Source organism: Alosa pseudoharengus, unplaced genomic scaffold, assembly GCF_046254945.1.
Source record: "Alosa pseudoharengus isolate Yale_2024_CS ecotype anadromous, Long Island Sound unplaced genomic scaffold, YU_APseudo_1.1 YU_APseudo_1.1_scf_9, whole genome shotgun sequence".
In the NCBI taxonomy this organism is placed as follows: Eukaryota; Metazoa; Chordata; class Actinopteri; order Clupeiformes; family Clupeidae; genus Alosa; species Alosa pseudoharengus.
Genome location: NW_027468881.1, coordinates 36428349 through 36447031, shown reverse-complemented (window position 1 = coordinate 36447031; position 18683 = coordinate 36428349). Strand labels below are relative to the sequence as shown.

At 42.0% G+C, this 18683-nt stretch overlaps 1 protein-coding gene across 1 annotated transcript in view; it reads right to left on the bottom strand.

Moving 5' to 3' along the window:
• Nucleotides 1-17915, bottom strand: part of kntc1 (kinetochore associated 1) — a 30848-nt gene extending 12933 nt beyond the window's left edge. Inside the window, exons 1-41 of the mRNA XM_076275818.1 lie at nt 17412-17915; nt 17174-17294; nt 16391-16500; nt 16148-16226; nt 15852-15929; nt 15717-15751; nt 14492-14602; nt 13626-13719; nt 13478-13530; nt 13252-13364; nt 13076-13130; nt 12876-12974; nt 12627-12670; nt 12397-12459; nt 12196-12271; nt 11891-12016; nt 11609-11775; nt 11145-11256; nt 10549-10692; nt 10369-10425; nt 10077-10145; nt 9679-9798; nt 9316-9459; nt 7805-7900; nt 7442-7545; nt 6898-6994; nt 6644-6778; nt 6395-6514; nt 6043-6115; nt 5461-5531; nt 5006-5340; nt 4353-4525; nt 4082-4182; nt 3696-3840; nt 3291-3347; nt 2466-2629; nt 2110-2214; nt 1740-1868; nt 1532-1648; nt 1333-1442; nt 433-670 (exon numbers count right to left, since the gene is read on the bottom strand). Of these exons, the coding sequence (XP_076131933.1) occupies nt 433-670; nt 1333-1442; nt 1532-1648; nt 1740-1868; nt 2110-2214; nt 2466-2629; nt 3291-3347; nt 3696-3840; nt 4082-4182; nt 4353-4525; nt 5006-5340; nt 5461-5531; nt 6043-6115; nt 6395-6514; nt 6644-6778; nt 6898-6994; nt 7442-7545; nt 7805-7900; nt 9316-9459; nt 9679-9798; nt 10077-10145; nt 10369-10425; nt 10549-10692; nt 11145-11256; nt 11609-11775; nt 11891-12016; nt 12196-12271; nt 12397-12459; nt 12627-12670; nt 12876-12974; nt 13076-13130; nt 13252-13364; nt 13478-13530; nt 13626-13719; nt 14492-14602; nt 15717-15751; nt 15852-15929; nt 16148-16226; nt 16391-16500; nt 17174-17294; nt 17412-17543 (4572 nt within the window). The 5' untranslated portion in view covers nt 17544-17915. The remainder of the gene's footprint in view (nt 1-432; nt 671-1332; nt 1443-1531; nt 1649-1739; nt 1869-2109; nt 2215-2465; nt 2630-3290; nt 3348-3695; nt 3841-4081; nt 4183-4352; nt 4526-5005; nt 5341-5460; nt 5532-6042; nt 6116-6394; nt 6515-6643; nt 6779-6897; nt 6995-7441; nt 7546-7804; nt 7901-9315; nt 9460-9678; nt 9799-10076; nt 10146-10368; nt 10426-10548; nt 10693-11144; nt 11257-11608; nt 11776-11890; nt 12017-12195; nt 12272-12396; nt 12460-12626; nt 12671-12875; nt 12975-13075; nt 13131-13251; nt 13365-13477; nt 13531-13625; nt 13720-14491; nt 14603-15716; nt 15752-15851; nt 15930-16147; nt 16227-16390; nt 16501-17173; nt 17295-17411) is intronic.
• Nucleotides 17916-18683: the final 768 nt, after the last annotated feature.

The window sequence follows — 18683 nt, the reverse complement described above, 5'->3', positions numbered from 1 at the left end:
ATGTTCAGCTGCTACCGGTTCTTTTGGTCCAATCAGAGCAGGGCTGTGTGAGATCCGACAGTCTGGTGCAGTCTGGTGCGCACTGACGAGCACGAAATCGATGATGGGGTGCTTGGTGGTAGTGGGGGAGGGGCGTGAGCGTTGTAAACATTAAAAATGTTGGCTAAGTTCCTTCAATTTGTCAGACTTGCCAACTGCAGCTTTAATTCTAGCTACTGGGATCAAGTGAAGGCCAATATGTGATGGGATCTGGCATCTGGAAGATGGCATCAGAATGTTAAGTTACTGTAGTAAAAAGCACTACCATTCTGGATCATCACTAACTGGCCACAGAATGTCTGCTGGTCCAATTTAGAAAAAACCATGACCTGGAGGAGGAGACATTGAGAATAGCATGGCAAATAAAGATGAGTGGGACAGTTGTGGGCAGACCTTAGGGATGACCGCATCGAGACTGACGAAGATGTCTCTGGTGGAGTGGAGCTGTGGGATGACCTGCAGAGCCCGCTCCAGAGGGTCAAGAGGAGCCCCGTCTGCCCTTGCGTCTCCTGCCCTTGCGTCTCCTGCCCTTGCGTCTCCTGCCCCGGCCTCCTCCGCCTCCCCGTCCTCGTGCAGCAGCAGGGTGGTGATCAGCAGGTTGATGGCCTGCTCCCCATCTAGTCTGTATGTGCTGCAGGGGAAGAGTTCAGAACCATGAAAACAACTCTGCTCTTTTACCAATACAAAATAGGCTCGCCAACTTAAAAGGTTCTCTAAGCGATGCCACGCCTTTTTTAGGCTATAACATTTCATGTCACTTACTGCAAACATCACCTAACCAACCGCTAGCGGTCTGTGTCCTGAATACACTGTAAAAAAAAACGCGATCTTTGTGGACAGCCCAGGCTCCAAAAACGGCAACAAAAACAACCTGGGCAAACCTAGCCCATAAAAAACATGTGCGCGTTTAGGAGAGTTTCAATTGCACGGGAGCAGCACGGGAAGGAAGTAGCGAGCTAGCTTTCTGTTTTGTTTGTTTGAAAGTCAACAGAAGTGACGTTACCCAGCATCGCTCAGAGCACCTTTAACTTGTGCAAGGCATTACACTACCTTTAACACAATCACTTTTAAAGGCCACTATTTGGCTTCCAAAAATGTTGTTGATGCTGGAGCTATACAGCCAATAAAATTACCCCTCCCTTCAGTCCTCCTGAGGGCCGTGCTGATTGGCTGGTGTACTATGTTTGCTTCCCATTTACAGAGCCAACGTTGTGTATGAGGACCATTGTGGAAGTATTTGGTGAATTTCATTTAAAAAAGTGTACGGCCTTAGGACTGGATCTAGGGGATTACCTGCAGTACTGCAGTATGATGTCAGGGGTGATGTTTCTGTTCTTAACCAGAACTGGAATAAGGTTCCTCTTGGTCTCAGGACACTGCCTGAACACAGACTGGATGGACACCTAAAACAAAAAGGCATATGCTTGACCAGCTGCAGGTGGAATGTGATAAGAGGATTGAAAGATCTATTCAACAGGGTTTGTTTGCTTACACCCAACTTTCCAAGTCTGCTGCCCCACTCTGCATCAGTTATCACTGCCAGGAACTTCTGTCTCTCCACCTCATCTTCATATATGCAGCAGATATGTGCTCCAACTTTGGCAACTTCCTAAAGCACAAATACCCATGTGAGCACTTGCTTTATGGACCACTTGCTTTATGCATAGAGAATGTTCTTATGGAACTTTAAACAACATTACCGTGATCTTGTCATAGTTCTGCCAGGCACTGGAGATGATCTTCCACAATATGGCCAAAACCTCAGCTTTTGGCAGGATGGTGCACAGCCCAATGGCCAATTCAAAGTCTACCAACTTCCACTTCAGAACCTACAATGCAATAAATGTACTTTTAAAAAGCATGCAAATGACTTTATCTCTTGTAATGGGCATGTAAATATCTCACACTACACACAACATCCATCCCAACGTTTCTAAAGAGTTAATGGTCACCCTCTGCAATTGTTTTCTTGTTGTACTTGAGCCAGATTAATCAATTTCACAAGTCAGAGACAACAAAAGTATTAGAGCTCCTTTGTTCCATCAAACACAAAGAGAAACAGTTCTTTACCTTCTGTAACAATGACACGACAATCACATTAAGAGCTGAGAATGCTGTCTGCCTCACGAATGCGATGCGCTCCTTCACCTTGACACGCCACTTCTCCCCATGGTCCTGTTCAATAGCAAACAAACAAGGTGAGGACATTTTTGAAAGAAAATGTTCTTGTCTGAAACGGGGGGGGGGGGGGGGCAAACATCATCATCATGTCAGACAAATTCAGATGTGGAGCAAATCAACTTCAAACTGCATCCTTGCTTTCTGTGTGCAACAAATACAGGGATTCATTTTTCACGATGAATAGGAATCAACCTCTATGTGCGGCCGCACTTTCAAAAAGGCTTCCCCGGCTCTGGCCTGCTGACCTTGTCACTAGAGACGGCGGTGGTGGTGTAGGAGGCCATGTGGTGGAGGATGGTCATGTAGGAGTCCAGCAGGAGCCCCAGGCCCAGCTCCAGCTGACTGCACTCCTGAAGGACCTGCAGCATGCTGACCAGGGGGCTCAGCAAGGGCCCCAAGAAGTCTTCATCTGGGCCAGGTGACACAGGGAGAACGGGCACACAGAGAGATGAACTGCCTCGTCTATTAGCCCTTAAACAGCTAACTGTGTGTAAATGGTGCAAGAGAAGAACTTCCTCGTCTATTAGCCCTTAAACAGCTAACTGTGTGTAAATGGTGCTAGAGATGAACTTCCTCGTCTATTAGCCCTTAAACAGCTAACTGTGTGTAAATGGTGCTAGAGATGAACTTCCTCGTCTATTAGCCCTTAAACAGCTAACTGTGTGTAAATGGTGCAAGAGATGAACTTCCTCGTCTATTAGCCCTTAAACAGCTAACTGTGTGTAAATGGTGCTAGAGATGAACTTCCTCGTCTATTAGCCCTTAAACAGCTAACTGTGTGTAAATGGTGCAAGAGATGAACTTCCTCGTCTATTAGCCCTTAAACAGCTAACTGTGTGTAAATGGTGCAAGAGATGAACTTCCTCGTCTATTAGCCCTTAAACAGCTAACTGTGTGTAAATAGTGCAAGAGATGAACTTCCTCGTCTATTAGCCCTTAAACAGCTAACTGTGTGTAAATGGTGCTAGAGCGTGAACTTTTCTACTGATCTGAAGTAAGTGTGTAAAGATGACCATGTGATATATTCTGGGGCAAAGCTGTAAGACAGTAAGACCAACTGTAAAACTTACCCCCATTTAGAGTACAATAGGCCAGAGAGAATGTTTCCAGAGGATACATTTTAGAATCTAAAAAAAAAAACAACAATAGAGGAAAGTTGTATTTAGTTGTATTCGTTGGGGGCCCTGACAGCAGATATGGAACAGGGCAGGGACTGTAACATTCAGCTAGACACATGCAGGTACCCGACTTCATCTAAAAAGCCCATGAGACCCTCACCCCAATGGCACCTGCTGCAAAAGCCCGGTCAGATCTTATCTCTTTATCTCGGAGATGTATCTAACTGTGCTTATGCACCATTGCTGTAGAACACTCTAAATGGGTCTCCCAAATTCGCGCAGTTTGATAGTTGTACCCCACTTGTCAGCTCCTTTGAATGAAACAGTGTGCCAAGTGACTTGAGTAAATGTAAGTACCAGAGAAGAGAGGCAAGAGGCAGGTGGAGATCTTGTACTGAAGAGGCAGGGCAGTGACAGGGTCAAGGACTATCCCATCTTCACTGAAGAAGTCGTTCAACACCAACTCCAGACGAGCTTCCTGTTCACCATCAGGCTTGGGACTCTGTAGACAGATCATTAAACTTAACACAGATCAAACAGTGACTGCACCACAATGGATTTCCATTTTCAAACATTTTCTCATTCATTTTTCCCCCATTGGATTTTAATTACAACTGATTCATATAGCGACGAATTTGGGGGGGGGTATTTTAGGATCAAATGGAATTTCTAAATATGAAAATGAACACACAATATCACTTGAATGTTATTTGAAGTCTGCACAATTATGCATAGCAATGTACCTTAGCTACAAGGCCATAGTCGTCATCAATTTGACACTGGCAATACAAATCTGCAGCTCTCTGTGTGTTTTTGCTAAGCTCCATACAGTCAAGCAGCAAGTCTGTAGAGCAGAAATACTTTAGTGCACAGACAGTATACACACTGACAAATTCTTCAGACCTGAAAAACATACATACTAAGAGAAGGAAACAGTGGCACAACAAAAACAGGTACACCGTAGGCCTTTGCTATTCAAGTTATAAAAGACTAAGAAGTTTAATACTGCGAAACCTGAGCCACAGACAGCCACGGCTTGGCAGGCAAGCTGATGAATGACTGCTGGCAGGTTGAACCGCTCAGGAAGGATCATGGGAACATCATCCCCCAGATTCTGGCACAGGCGCTGGGCTGCCCGGAAGAGAACCATGCCCGTGTCAGAGTTTGGATGCTGCTGGTAGAGCTCTCTGTGGGTTACATAAGGGACAGCCATCACTACCAACAGCTACAACACATCCAGGCACATAAGAATTACAGTTATTACAGTAAATCACAATTTCAGTGTGTAACATCAGAAACGAAGAAAGGGGTCTGTAACACTAATGTCTCCACAGTCAATCAAGCATTTATCTATTTATATATATAAAAATACTGCATCCTCTTTCCACCAGATCAGATACGTGCCTCCATACATTTCCGTTGGTTCCTTAACACATGTACATTTAACTATTAGAACTTTAATACTGCTACAAACAATGTTAACTTGAGTTATTATACATTCTTGTTCTCTGGATAGGTAATACTGACAATCGCGCAAGCGTAGAGCCGATCATGTAGTGTCGTAAAACCAATCGTAAAAGACGTTGAACTTCTGCGCATGCGCAAGATTATGCGCATGCGCAGTACGGATCGTGTACGGACATGCTCTGCTGACCGCGGCCCCTCACCTGAGGATCTTGAGAGCCTTCTCCACTTTGCCGGCCTCCAGGGCTCGGTGTGCCATGCCAGCCCACAGCTCCTGCTCAGTGAGCTGCAGGCGGCGTGCCAGGCGGCACAGGCCGGCCTCGGAGAAGGTGGCGGTGCTGGACAGACCGTTGACCGGGCTCTTGCTCTTGCCCCCAGGGTCCTGAGAGGGCCTGGCCGCATCCTCAGCATGGCTGGAGGAGGCGAACTGCTTCACGCCTTTCGTGTTCTCGTAGGCCTTGCACACCTGCTCTTCAAACAGCTTGCGCACCTTGGGGTCATCCAACTCGTCTGGTGTGAGGAAGACGTCAAAGTCCTCCTGGGTAAGGACAACAACAATGTAAAAATCTGACTATTTCTCATCAAGCAGCACAATTTAGTCATTCTCAATTCACACTGTCCAGATGACAGTTGGAGAAACTACAATGTGGGAGCATACCTGGAGGTGAGCAATGGTCATGAATCTCTGGAGGTCATCTAGACATTCCATTTGCATAGCTGAGTTTTCCGCTATAAAAAAGACAAAAGGAAAAAAATGGTTTATATGATGCTTGCGCGTTGGCGACCGAGGTATAGCTTACATGGCTCACTTAGAGAGAGTCTTTGTGCACATCCCAGGTGCAGGACAGAAGAATCTAAAATGTTAAAGAAGTGAAATCTGCACACTCCTTGGTAGCTTTTCTTGCTTTATTTTCTCATGTTTGGCTTAAGAATGACATTTCGACCTTCTGGTCTTCCTCAGATTCACTACTAACACAGACATTGTACATGGTGTAAATCACTAGGCCTCTGCGTGAAGCCAGCTTATTAACTGATTGACCCTTGCAGGAAAGCATGTATGCTGGTAAGCCTGCGGCATAGAAAAATGCCAAACAAATGCATAAGACAAAAACTAGAGACACGTTGCTAAATAACTTTATACAAAACAAAAACAAGTATCAAATAAACACCGATACAGATCACCAAACACCAATACAGATCTGACTAAGCTTACATGGTTAACATGAGTAACATGGCTTACTTGTCTGGATACTCCGCAAGTAGCTTAGTGCCTCCACCGCCATCTTTGTGACCAACATCTTCTTTTTCTTATGCTGTTCCAGAACACAACCAGTGTAAACAACATTCAGTGAGCTGATGGTGATGCTTGTGTTCATGTCTATACACAAGTCAAGCTCATAGGTTTCTTTAAAAAGAAATCGACTTAATGCTTGAACTTCACTAAAGGTTTAGGGAACTACAAGGAAAAAGTATGAGCATTTGAACAACTAACTATGCTGTTTTACACTGGTAGATTAAGAAATTCATTGCTATGAGGATTTTAGCATCATGAAAGTTGTTTGTACATGTACACCTAAAAAAGAAAATCTCACCTCCTCCGAAATGTGCTCTTTGTCTGTGAGGAATATTGCTGCCCAGCTGGAAAGGCGATGAATTGTCACTTTAGCCTCCACAGGGTCCATTCGTTTTAACAGTGCCATAATCTCATCCATCTGAAGAAACCCAGCCACATGACAGAGGACACAGTGTGTTAAATCCAGTTCATCATACAGGACCAAACTATAAAGATCACTTTAAGGATGGCTTTGAGGAAAGAAACTCTTGGTGAGGTCTGAGCACACCTTGTCGTGGTCAAGGAGCTGGAGGATGTAGAGGTAGTGAATCTGGGAGGGGTTGAGCTGGTACGCCTTGGCCAAGCACAGGGCATCCTCCAGAGACGTGGAGAGGTTCTGTCTCAGAATATGCCTCACCAGCATCTGCACACAAATGTGCACAGAGAGCAAACAAACAATTCAGCTCGACATACAGTAACTTCAACTGAAATACTTATTTATTTACAGTTATTATTATGCTTGGAACATTCTGGAAACCTTACCATAATGTCAGTTGAGTGGGAGAGGTTACGAACACCATAGTGGCTCAGGAGCTTCTTTGTCTCCATGCAACGATAGCTTTCCTTCAGGAGCTCCTGTCTGTGGGAAAACACACTCATTTCCACCTCTGAGCTTTACAAACCTCAGCATGCAAGAATGAGCAAGGTAGCCGACCCCGAAAAAAAAAGATGCAGTGACAAAACTTTCAAAAAAGACTCCAGTTACCAAGCAACAGCATCATTAAGCAACATCTTGCCCTTCCTCTTCACATTTGTAAGCCCTGTAAGGGACTGATTCCAGTCAAGGACACCCTAATCTAAAGGGCCATTCACACCAGGAACCACAACTATAAAAATAATGAGTATCCATACTGACCAACGATAAGTCTCTCCTTCGTGTGGATGAATGTGAGGTCTAAAAACAGATGGATTCTGTTTGGCTGTCTGTTTTTTATTGTTCTCAAAATTGCTCTGAAAGTGATCCCTGACTAGATCACTCTTTGTGTCATTATTGTTCTACTACGTGTGCCTGTGCTGTTTCACTTACTTGGGGTGCTCCTTCTCCAGGTACTGCTGAACCAGACACTCCACGGTCTCATTCCACGGCACCACAGCTTTGAACATGATGTCCAGAACAGCATCCATCACCAGCTGCAGTACAACAAAACAAATGGGTCTTCTGCTGATATAATGTGATTTTTAGAAGACTTTAAGAATTCAAAATCCATTTTGCAAAGCACAAAGACGGACAAAAGAGTTGCCACAGTTCCCAGGTCCTTAGTGAGCCCTGTTACCACCCACCCCCATGCCTCCATCAGTGTGTCATGTCAGGTGCCAGTTATGTTGTCACAAAAAAGAAAGCTTTGGTGTTCTTAATAGCAGAGGGATTGTTAGTGTTAAAGTAACTAACGTCTGTGTTGGTCATACACCGCAGAATAGCCACTGCTTTGTCCTCCCACTCTGAAAAGATAGTTGTGGCCTGTGAACTGCAAGAGTCTGACAGATCCTAACAAGAAAAAAGAAGACGGGAAAAAAGGGGCATTAATGACATCAGACCCCAGTTGGTGTTGCGCAAAGTCAAGAACAACTAGGCAAGCGGTTAAAGCGGAGGTTTGGTGGTATTTTTTAACAAAGGGTCTATTTTAGGATAATAACTAGTCAACATTTTTGTTTGGGACCAGAACAACGTCCATTGGTGCAGTCCAGAAAATGCATTCAGAACAAATAGCCATATAATTGAGGCTTGGGGGCAATGTAAAAAAAGGATGAATTTTCATAAATCTGTTTTCCAGGTAATTTCAGTGGAACTGCACTGGGTTATTGTTATTCAATTTATATTTACTCAATCAAAACACCACTGAGATTTTATTGATATTACATGAAATACACATTTAAATTACAAGACTTATTAATGTTTTTAAAAATGGAGATATAGCATTTTGGAAAATAGCTCTTCATTTGTAATGTAAAGAAACAGTATACATCAAGCTGTTTGTACAGTCTTAATCTTTTTCTGTTTTTTTGCCATACCTGTAATGCAATAAGAAAGTCCACACAAGTCAATTACCGAATGTGGCACAAATAGGCTTGGGAATCGGTTCCAAACGTTCCGATCCATCGGAATCGTACACACGTTAACGATTCCACTAACGGTTCCGAACGTTTCGTTCCGTCCATTCGTCACGGCACGAAATTTTAAAGCATTCAACTTCTGTGTTGATATTGCACACTTGGTATTCATTCTCTAAAACCACTTTAAATTAGACATTCAAAGCCAACCAGTCTCAAAGTCAATCCTATAAGTGTTCAGCAAATGGTACAGGAATCGATATGCAAATTGATAAGGAATCGCATCGATAAGCAGACTCGACAATGGCATCGAGATAATTTCTTAACGATGCCCATCCCTAGGCACAAACTACTTTGTACGACAGTTCGGTAATCAACTTCAACTGAATTTTTCCCCGCACAAGGTTGAAAAATAGCAAACTTCTCATTTAAGACTAGACTATTGCTGACTGATGTTTAATTTGGGCAAATGAAAGGGAAGTTCAATGGAGAGAGAGAGAGAGAGAGTTAGTGCAGTGGTTCCCAACCTAGGGGTCGCCAGAGATTGCAGGGGGTCCGCACAATGTTCCGCACAATGAGGTTGTAAGGTTGCCAAAATTATATTTGCGCACATTAAATGTATAAAATCCAAATAACACACCCAATTGGATAATCAAAATTCTGTATAATCCAAATTAAAACATATTTTTGTTCCACATTTAAATTCATGTAGCTATTTATTACCTCTGAACTTATAAGATTGTAATTAATCAGTTTAATGGAGAGAGACAGAGAGACAGTTAGAGGACCTTAATGTAGAGAAGCAGAGTAGAGAACAGCAGTGTAATGGAGAGAGAGAGACCGTTAGAGGACCTTAATGTAGAGCAGCAGTGTCATGTTGAGGTCCAGGTTCTGTTCCAAAGCATAGGGCCGCACGCTGTTCTCAATGACGGAGGAGATGAGCTCTGGGGCCAGGACCTTATCCAGCATCAAGAAGGCCATGCTGCGCGTGTTACTCTACACAGGAGACACAGGCACAGATCATCCTTAACACACAGTTCAGATCTTTACATTTGCGCGTTTGCATGGGCTACCAAACATTCTTCAAAAAAGCTACATGTTCACACTCATTTTTATTCATCTCGAACTCAAGATAAATACAACTTTCGCATCCAAGGAGATTTATCCATGCCAATGTACATCTTCAAGATATAGAGGTAGACGAAGGCTTCATACCATCTCAAACTCAGACAGCGTGAGCTTGCAGTTGTATTTGACATAGAGATCACACAGGTGACGCAGGTTGACCACCAGAGCTTTAAGAAGCTCCATCTCCTCCACACCACTGTCCTCCTCCTAGGGAAAGAGACATAGACACCACAGAATGGAGCAAAAATCTCTAATTTGCAACGCATCTCAATCACACTTAGCATACAAATGTAGGTTATACTCAATTACATAATTATAGAATTATAATAAAATGTATTAATTTATTATACTAATATTTGCTTCCAATTGTGCATTCGACATGGCGTGTCCATTCTACTCATTCTAATTTCATTGCCCAGACACAGCTACTGTTTACTACTGTACAGCTGTATATCTGATCCATCACTCCTCAGCTAAAAACATACCAGAGGCATTGACATGGAGGAGGGGAGAGCGAGCTCAGCCATCTTTAGTCCATTGTGTGGCCAGTCATTCTACACAGTGACCAAAGAGAGGCAGTGACATACATTAAAAAACAATATACAGACACAATCAAGTTTAACCTGGTGACACAATGCATTGGTGACATTGGTGTGTAGAAACCTGTTTTTTACAGTCTATGGTAGAAACTCATTTTTAGGTACACACATTCCCGGGATATCTCATATCATACTGTATGTCAAGGCAAAAAACATTTAGCATACATCTATCCAATACCTTCTCTGTCAACTCCAGGTTCCTGGCCCTTTGCTCCAACCACCTTGCCAATATTTTCTGTCGATACAGAGAGTACAGAATATGCTAAACACAAGGGGCCTTTGGGCTGCACAACACGAATCTTGTACATAAGCATCATGTGCCGACACCAACAGCACATTAGAACAGCGCACACAGTACCTGGCTCTTTGGGAGAACCCTCCACACAAACGGGGCAAGGACGGCTTTGAACCAGGGACAGAGCTCCATGGATGGGACCGTCAGGGGGATTGAACCCAGCAGACACTGGAGCGTGTCCTCATCAAACTGCTGGACAAACTCACCCTGCAAAGAGTTCATTTCTAATCAACTTTTAATAATTCACTAAAACTTTAACAAAAAAGCGAACCATCAATGCCAATAAAACGATCAACAAGCCTTATTAGCCTTATTAGCTTGTTGATCGTTTTATTGGCATTGATGGCTCGTACAAGTATAAATCTTGTTGAAATTATATTATATTGAGGATTGTGTGTTAAGCACCAGTTTCCCATACATTGACTTATTTGTGGCGGCCCACCACAATATCAACATTGACCACCACACAATGATTTTCCAGGTTGTACTAAATTGTGCTTAAATCTGGTTAGCATCATAACCACGCTGCGCTAATTTGCTAAAAACTGTTGCATTCAAGTTAATTCTGCAAACCTACCACCATAAATATAATTCAATTCTGTGGGAAACACTAAACCACTGATTTGTAATTACACATAATATAGAGTAAATGACTGTACCTCATGTCGGAGCCACAGATGCTGCGCAGCACTGATGTTCCCAGACCTTAAGAGGCCAAAGATGTACCTCAGGTAGTCATCACTGTTGAGGAACTCAATCCACAATGCACCCCTTCAGACCATCAACATTGACACACAAATTAGAACGTCAGATTGACTTTGATGAAACATTGATTTAGATGTGTGGGGGCCTTGAGGACGGTTTAACTTTCAGTATAGAGCTGTTTCACACACACATACACACACACACGTCATCTCATGTGACTTGGGAGAATGAGACGACGTGTGTGTGTGTGTGTGTGTGAAACAGCTCTATACTGAAAGTTAAACCGTTCTCAAGGCCCCCACACATCTAAATCAATGTTTCATCCAAATCAATCTTTAACATTGACCAGCATGTATGGCACACCTGTCACCAATTCACTATGGGGATCAGACAGTGACCAATACATAAGTGAACATACTTAAAGTTGTCAGGGCCGTGGAGACTGCAGAAGGTTGCCAGTTTAGCGAGCGCCATTTGGATTTCCGCCGATGGGAAACGGGTTGCGGCATAGCTCAGCATCTCCTCTGCTGCATCGATGGTGGGCCACAGAGCGGTCAGACAGTACTGGACCACATACTGCTCATCCTAAGCAGTAGCACAACACAGCATTTATGAAAAATGTGTGCTATTTTAGAGCTATTTCAAGAGAGCAAAGAAGCCCCAATTAACAACAAGGAAGTAGAAATAGACTGATGAATACCGTAATCTTCATCAGGTTGGTCTTTGCCTCCTCTATTAGGTCAGACCATTTAGTCAAGTCCTGCTGGCCATATGGATGACAGGCCAGTTTCCCCCCAATAGCATCAAGCTTCACTTTGTACACCAACTGAGTATGAGGGAAGCACAGAAATAAGACATTTTACACAAGAAAATGTACGCCTTGCAAATACAACACTAGGGAGCTTTAGAAGCATTTTATCTAATGAAATATTAATGCTGTTGCAGGGTCATTCATTAGCAGCATTCAGACCGATCTCATTTGTACAAAAATATAGGTCCATTCACCTCAACGTCCAGTCCAAAGGTTAAGGCAAACTGCTCAGCTTCTTCAAACTTATGTTTGTAGAGGAGTCTGTTGAATCTTTAAACACAGGAACAGAGAACAGGTCTATTACGACAAAGATTGTTGGAAATACTACTGTGCAATGGTGGAAAACAAAAACAAAAATATGTTGGCGTTCACTAAGAATTCCTATTTGAGCGTACCTGTTCTCCGGTAAGGCCTCCGTGAAGCATCGCATTACTATGGCCGACACCGCACCGGCAGGACTGTTGCATTCAAACAAGACAATGTTAAATGAAATGCCAAATGACAATGTTATCCTACCAGCACTTGCTTTAAGTAAGAGTAGCAGAACACTCCATTCCAACAGGACACTATTTGTAGAAAGCAGAGCTGAGATTATTTTCTTGTCATACAATGTTTGAGCACTAACCTCTCTTGGTGTTCCACAATCCCCTCCAACAGATAAATTGTGTCCTTCAGTAGAAAAAAACAGTTAGAATCTCCATAGCCACTGACATTTTACTTTCCTAATAAACTGACAAAACCTGCTATGTTTTTAAGAGCCATTAATGGCAAAAAAAGCTTGTGTATGTACTGTAGAGGCCAACGTGCATACAGTACAGCTTGCCTTTGCTGTAAAACAAAACAACGATGTTGTTTTGGTTAGCTAGTCTCTTACCATGCTCATGCCACTCTGGACCAGGCAACAAACCCCAGGGACCTCCAGAGAATACACAATCTCCATGCAGGGCAGTGAATGCACCATAAGCCTTCTCATCTGAAAACAATTAACATGGGAGGACATACGTGGCAATTACTGATTCTGTGATTAAGTAGGCAGCTGCTTAAACTGAGTACAGTGACAAAATATCCAATCACCTGTTTATCATCTATGGTGCCTAGGGTAATAATTTTCATCTTCGTGCTCTCTTGCCTGCGTTATTTGGAGAACAAAGGAAACACGCAATTCAAGTTGAAGTCATTCAATGAAACAAAGTCATTCAAAACAGAAAAAGATGAAGAACAGCAGAGATGTTAAGTCAAAAGACACTTGCGATGTGATGGATGCGGAATCCCCCTCCGTCATGAGAAGAAAGTCCTGGATGGCAAGATCAGGCCAGCAGCATAGCATGACCAGCGAGTGCACATCCCACACGCTCAGCATGTTCTGCACACAAGAGAACAGGTGTCAAGGCACTGCCAGGAAGACTGGCTTATATCACTATGGGATTCATTTGCCCATTGTAACAATCACAACTTCAGAAAGCGAAAACATCTTACCTTTTCATCCAAGACATATATTACATTACCCAACACTTGAATCTTCCTAACTCCTAGTATAGAGAGAGGGAAATAAGGAGTCAGATTATGTCAGATTATGTCAGATTATCCCAAGAGGGACAGGGCAATCATCAACAACTGTAATTACCTGGTGTTAAGGTGGAGTCCAAAGCAGTGGTGGAGAACAGAGAGAACTGACTTTGATTCATCTCCCACTGAGACAAAGAATTGCCTCCTTCCCCCTAAAACAGTTTTACAGCTCCATAAATTAACAAACCTATTCAAAATGCATAGGACTATAATATCTGACTACCAACAGAATCTAACCATCTAACTTGAGACGAGGAAATCACCAACAAAGCACAGGATAAATGGAAATAATGGAACACCCTCCACTATGGATTCCTCAATCTGCAACATGCATTTTTGCCCTGATGGACCCAGACCAGATTAGGAATCACTGATAAATAATTCTGTACTCCAGTAACTGGCGAATTCTAATTCTGTACTCCAGTAACTGGCCAAATTAAGGCTAAATATTGACAAAGGGTTCCCACTCTAATTCAAATGTAAAATTCCATGACTTTCCCCTGACTTTCCCTGACAAAAAAATTAATTTCCATGACCTACTATATAATGAATGGTACAATACATCTACCAAAGATTTCAGAGCAGCTATGTAGCTTTGAAGAATCTTTTACTTTTTCAGAACAGGAGATTAATAAATAGGCATTGAATAAACAAAGTTGGGCTAACCACAACTACACTAATCCTGTGTGGAAATATATGCTATTGGTATTCATGTATTTTGGCAAGTGAATTTTAAACTGCTAAAATTCCCTGATATTCCATGACTTTTCCCCAAAAATTATAAAATTCCCTGACTTTCCATGTCTGGAATACACTTTCCAAAATTCCATGACATTCCAGAAATTCCATGACCCGTGGGAACCCTGTTGACATGACGTCCTCTGCATTAAACACTGCCATAGCATAGTGCATGAGTCGGGGTACCCCAATAAGGAGCTGCAGTCTGTTGTCCAGGTCAGCAATCACTGCAGTTGTACAGCCTCCATCATGAATCTCTTTAGTGGAGCAGAAATCCATTCTGATGAGACCCTGGAGCTTTGAAAATAATCAAATGTGTTAACTCACAAAAGCAACAACGAAAACAACTTGGAAATGCCACATGGTGCCATTCCATAGTGTGAAAATTAACAATGCATTTCCAAAAGTACTAATCAAAACAAACAAAAAGATGGACACTGTTTTCCTATCAACACATAGGACTGTATGATTCTACTGTGAGTTTGTTTCAACTAACTTATTTCAAAGCTCATTCCAGCAGTCTCCTATACATTTAGCATTTCAAATGGTATTCATAAATATAATAATTAAAGGAAAATTCCGGTTTTTAGCACTTTAAGGCCCTTCTCTGGCTTGTTTTGGATGAACTAGAGTGGTGGACACCAAAATTTTGACGATTGGTCCTGTCTCGACTTTTCTGACTCGTTTTGAATCGCCTTTGACTGCTCAGGGTGGCTGCCAACAGGCATACTGTAGGCTACTCAAACATGTCCTAAAACAACCCTTAACGTTTTCAAAACTGTGCAACTCACCGAGTGGTTAGTGGAGTTCGTTGACTATTAAAAGCAAATATATCGGCGCAATGTATGATTTCCAGCCGTCTTATTTGCTAGGCCTATTGTGGAACAATTTATTCAGACACCTCACAACCGTGTAAAAACTTCCGCTCAATATTTGAACCTGAAGCATAGACGGTGGCACAGTAATATCAACGTGCAATGAGTCTTCCAACAGAAACCAATGAGATTTTACAAAATGGCAAATAAAACACGACAGAAACTGTATTTCGCTACGCTACTTGTTTTGGAACATCAACGAACACCACTAACCACTCGGTGAGTTGCACAGTTTTGAAAACAAACGTTAAGGGTTGTTTTAGGACATGTTTGAGTAGCCTACTACAGGTATGCCTGTTGGCAGCCACCCTGAGCAGTCAAAGGCGATTCAAAACGAGTCAGAAAAGTCGAGACAGGACCAATCGTCAAAATTTCGGTGTCCACCACTCTAGTTCAACCAAAACAAACCAAAAAAGGGCCTTAAAGTGCTAAAAACCGGAATTTTCCTTTAAGAGGTATAACAATACACAGATGAATACGTGTGTGTGTGTGTGTGTGTGTGTGTGTGTGTGTGTGTGTGTTTGTGTAGGGGGTACCTCATTCAGGGTCTTAATGTCCATGTTGTCAATGGCTACAAAAAGAAAACAAAGCAAAAGTTTTAAAAATATACTTGATGGATGAAAAATGAAACTCTTCTGCCCTGGTTCCAATGGAGCATTAAGTTTGCATACCTTTCTGGGCCTTTCCCAAGTCAAGGCCAGACATGACCAAGACTCCATCCTGAACAGAGAGGATGAGTAGGAACGTCCCTGTTCAACAGATGATTGTGTGTGTTCAAATTAATTCTCACATACTGCACAGACACTAAAAGCAGAAACCACATTCTTATAAAGATGATCAACCATGACATATTACCAGGTGCAATAAAACTACCCCTCATCTCTCAACCACCTACTCATTTCTGGGAGTGGTTGACCCAATAGGCTGTTCATCACATAATTAACCTGGCTGTAAAATGGTAACACACCTGGGGAATCAGAGATCTCTTGAAGAATGAGACTCTTATAGGTAGACTCCTCACCATTGGAAGGAGACTGCTGCAACGCCTGTTAAAATAGCAACAGCATGACCGCCTCCTGATCGATTCGGTTACTCCACAGAGTAGCCCAATAGGATATTGTACTGTCCAACAATAGCCTTGTTCATGCTTAGCCTACATTTCTACAAATATATGTTTGTATTCATAATAAATGAAATGCTTGATTCTTGCCTTTGTCATGACAATCTTTTGTTGAGGAACATAAATAAGATGGAGATTTCCATTTCTCTCGCCAACCAGCAAAAAACTGTCCTCTGAGCATACAGCATCTACCGACGTGTCTGAAAACAAATACCAATTTGATGTTACAAGCCTATTGTAAGACGGGTAAACCAGGGGTTCTCAATTTTTCTTGGTTCCAAGGACCCCCTGTGGGGGTCTTCATAATAAAATATATTATGAGGACCCCCTCATAATCGTAAAAATTAAGCATATGCCATTTGTATTCTCTGATATTGTGACCAGGTTCACCATCATGTTTTCTGGCAATTGTGTAACTTGATGTGTCAACTTTAGATTTTGCATCACTTGACAACATGGTCTGACTTAAACATTTCTCCACTTTCATCAGCTAAGCAGCAGTGGGAATGGTTCTTTGTTAAGTGATTCAAGATGATGTGGGTGGGAGCAAAGAGACAAGTTACTTGTTTTATTCATAAAAAAAGGGTCATCATCTATAGATATGATTTTTTAAAATGATAAACCACAACTTCATAATTGAAAGCAAATTATTTTGCGGACCACTTGGCTATGGGTTGTGGACCCCCAAGGGTCATCGGAATCCACTTTGAGAACCACTGGGGTAACGGTAAACTGATAAACAAAACGATGAAACCAGTGAAAGCTGAGTAGGACTGAACAACCAGACCTACAGATCCACAAAATTATTATTATAAAGCAGCATCTCAGACCTCATTGGCAAAATGAAAAGCGGCGATTATTGCAGAACTTTACCAAAGTACAGATGGAGTAACACGGTTTGAAAACTTGAATCAAACAGGACCACAGATGTGTCACAGACGACGATGCAGCTGGTGGAAGTCATAGAGCCACATAGTTTTGGATTGGACACAGCCTGCAAGGGGGTGGAAAGGAGTATACTGAGAAATAATACTAGTCAGCTAACTGTGGCATGATACGTTTGTGTTTCTAAACATCTTCAATTCACAACAATTTACACAGAACAACTTACGTTTTCCGATGAGGACAGTTTTACCAACGTGTCAACTTGGTACAAAGCGCCGTCACCAAGTTGCGCTGAGCCATTTCCCAAACGAACAGTGTTTGTATCATCATTGATTAGAAGTTCCACTTTGTTCCACATTGCGATAGTTGTTCTCCGGAATCAATTCCCGCTGCAGAATGAATGTATTTCCAACTGAAAGTAGCCGAGCCAACTCTACGTAAAGTTAGCAAATTGACAGCTCGCAGTGCTAGCTAACGTTTACTGTGAATGAGTTAGCAGTTAACTTACTGCCACTAACGTTAGTTACCTGTTAGCATGCTCACGATAAACAATCCAAAGTAGCTAGAAGCTAGGCCTGCCAGTTAACGATACTATTGAGCTTATCGCAAATTAACACAACAATGATAAACAGTGCCTGAAATGAGCTTGTTCACGCCATTGCTAACTAAGAAATTAAACGTATTTGAGATTTTCAATGTCCACCTATGATGAAAATATTAAAGAAATTCCCGCCATACGTCAAACATGATTTCCCATCATACATTGCAGTAGTGTGAAACTAGCGACAGTAAAGAAAATTCCAATATGGCCGGCATTCGCGAATCATTCAAAATAAAAGTCAGAACATATTCATTACTTTTTCAATAAAAAAGTTTAAAAATTATTAATTTAAAACTGTATTATGTTACCAAAGGGAAAGTACATTTAGAAAATAATTAAATAAGACATTTAAATCGAAAATACACATTAGAATGCTATATTTTTTCTACACCAATTTAATTAAACTGTGTGGCTGTGAAAACAATAAGTTGTGCATATGTAAAAGGGGGGTGAAATGGAATCCTTATAACATGTACTTTCAGAATATATATAGATGTTTATACCAAGTTCGCCTTTGTGAGTGCCAGGCCATACTAAGTGTGTACCGAGTCATATACTATAGGCCTGTCATTGGCACAATGTTGAACTTCAAATTGTGTGGCTGTGAAAACAATAAGTTGTGCATATGTAAAAGGGGGGTGAAATGGAATCCTTATAGCATGTACTGTCAGAATATATATAGATATTTATACCAAATTCGCCTTTGTAGGTACCAGGCCGTACTAACTCTGTACCGAGTCATATACTATAGGCCTGTCATTGGCCATTGTTGAACTTCAAATTGTGTGGCTGTGAAAACAATAAGTTGTGCATATGTAAAAGGGGGGTGAAATGGAATCCTTATAACATGTACTTTCAGAATATATATAGATATTTATACCAAATTCGCCTTTGTAG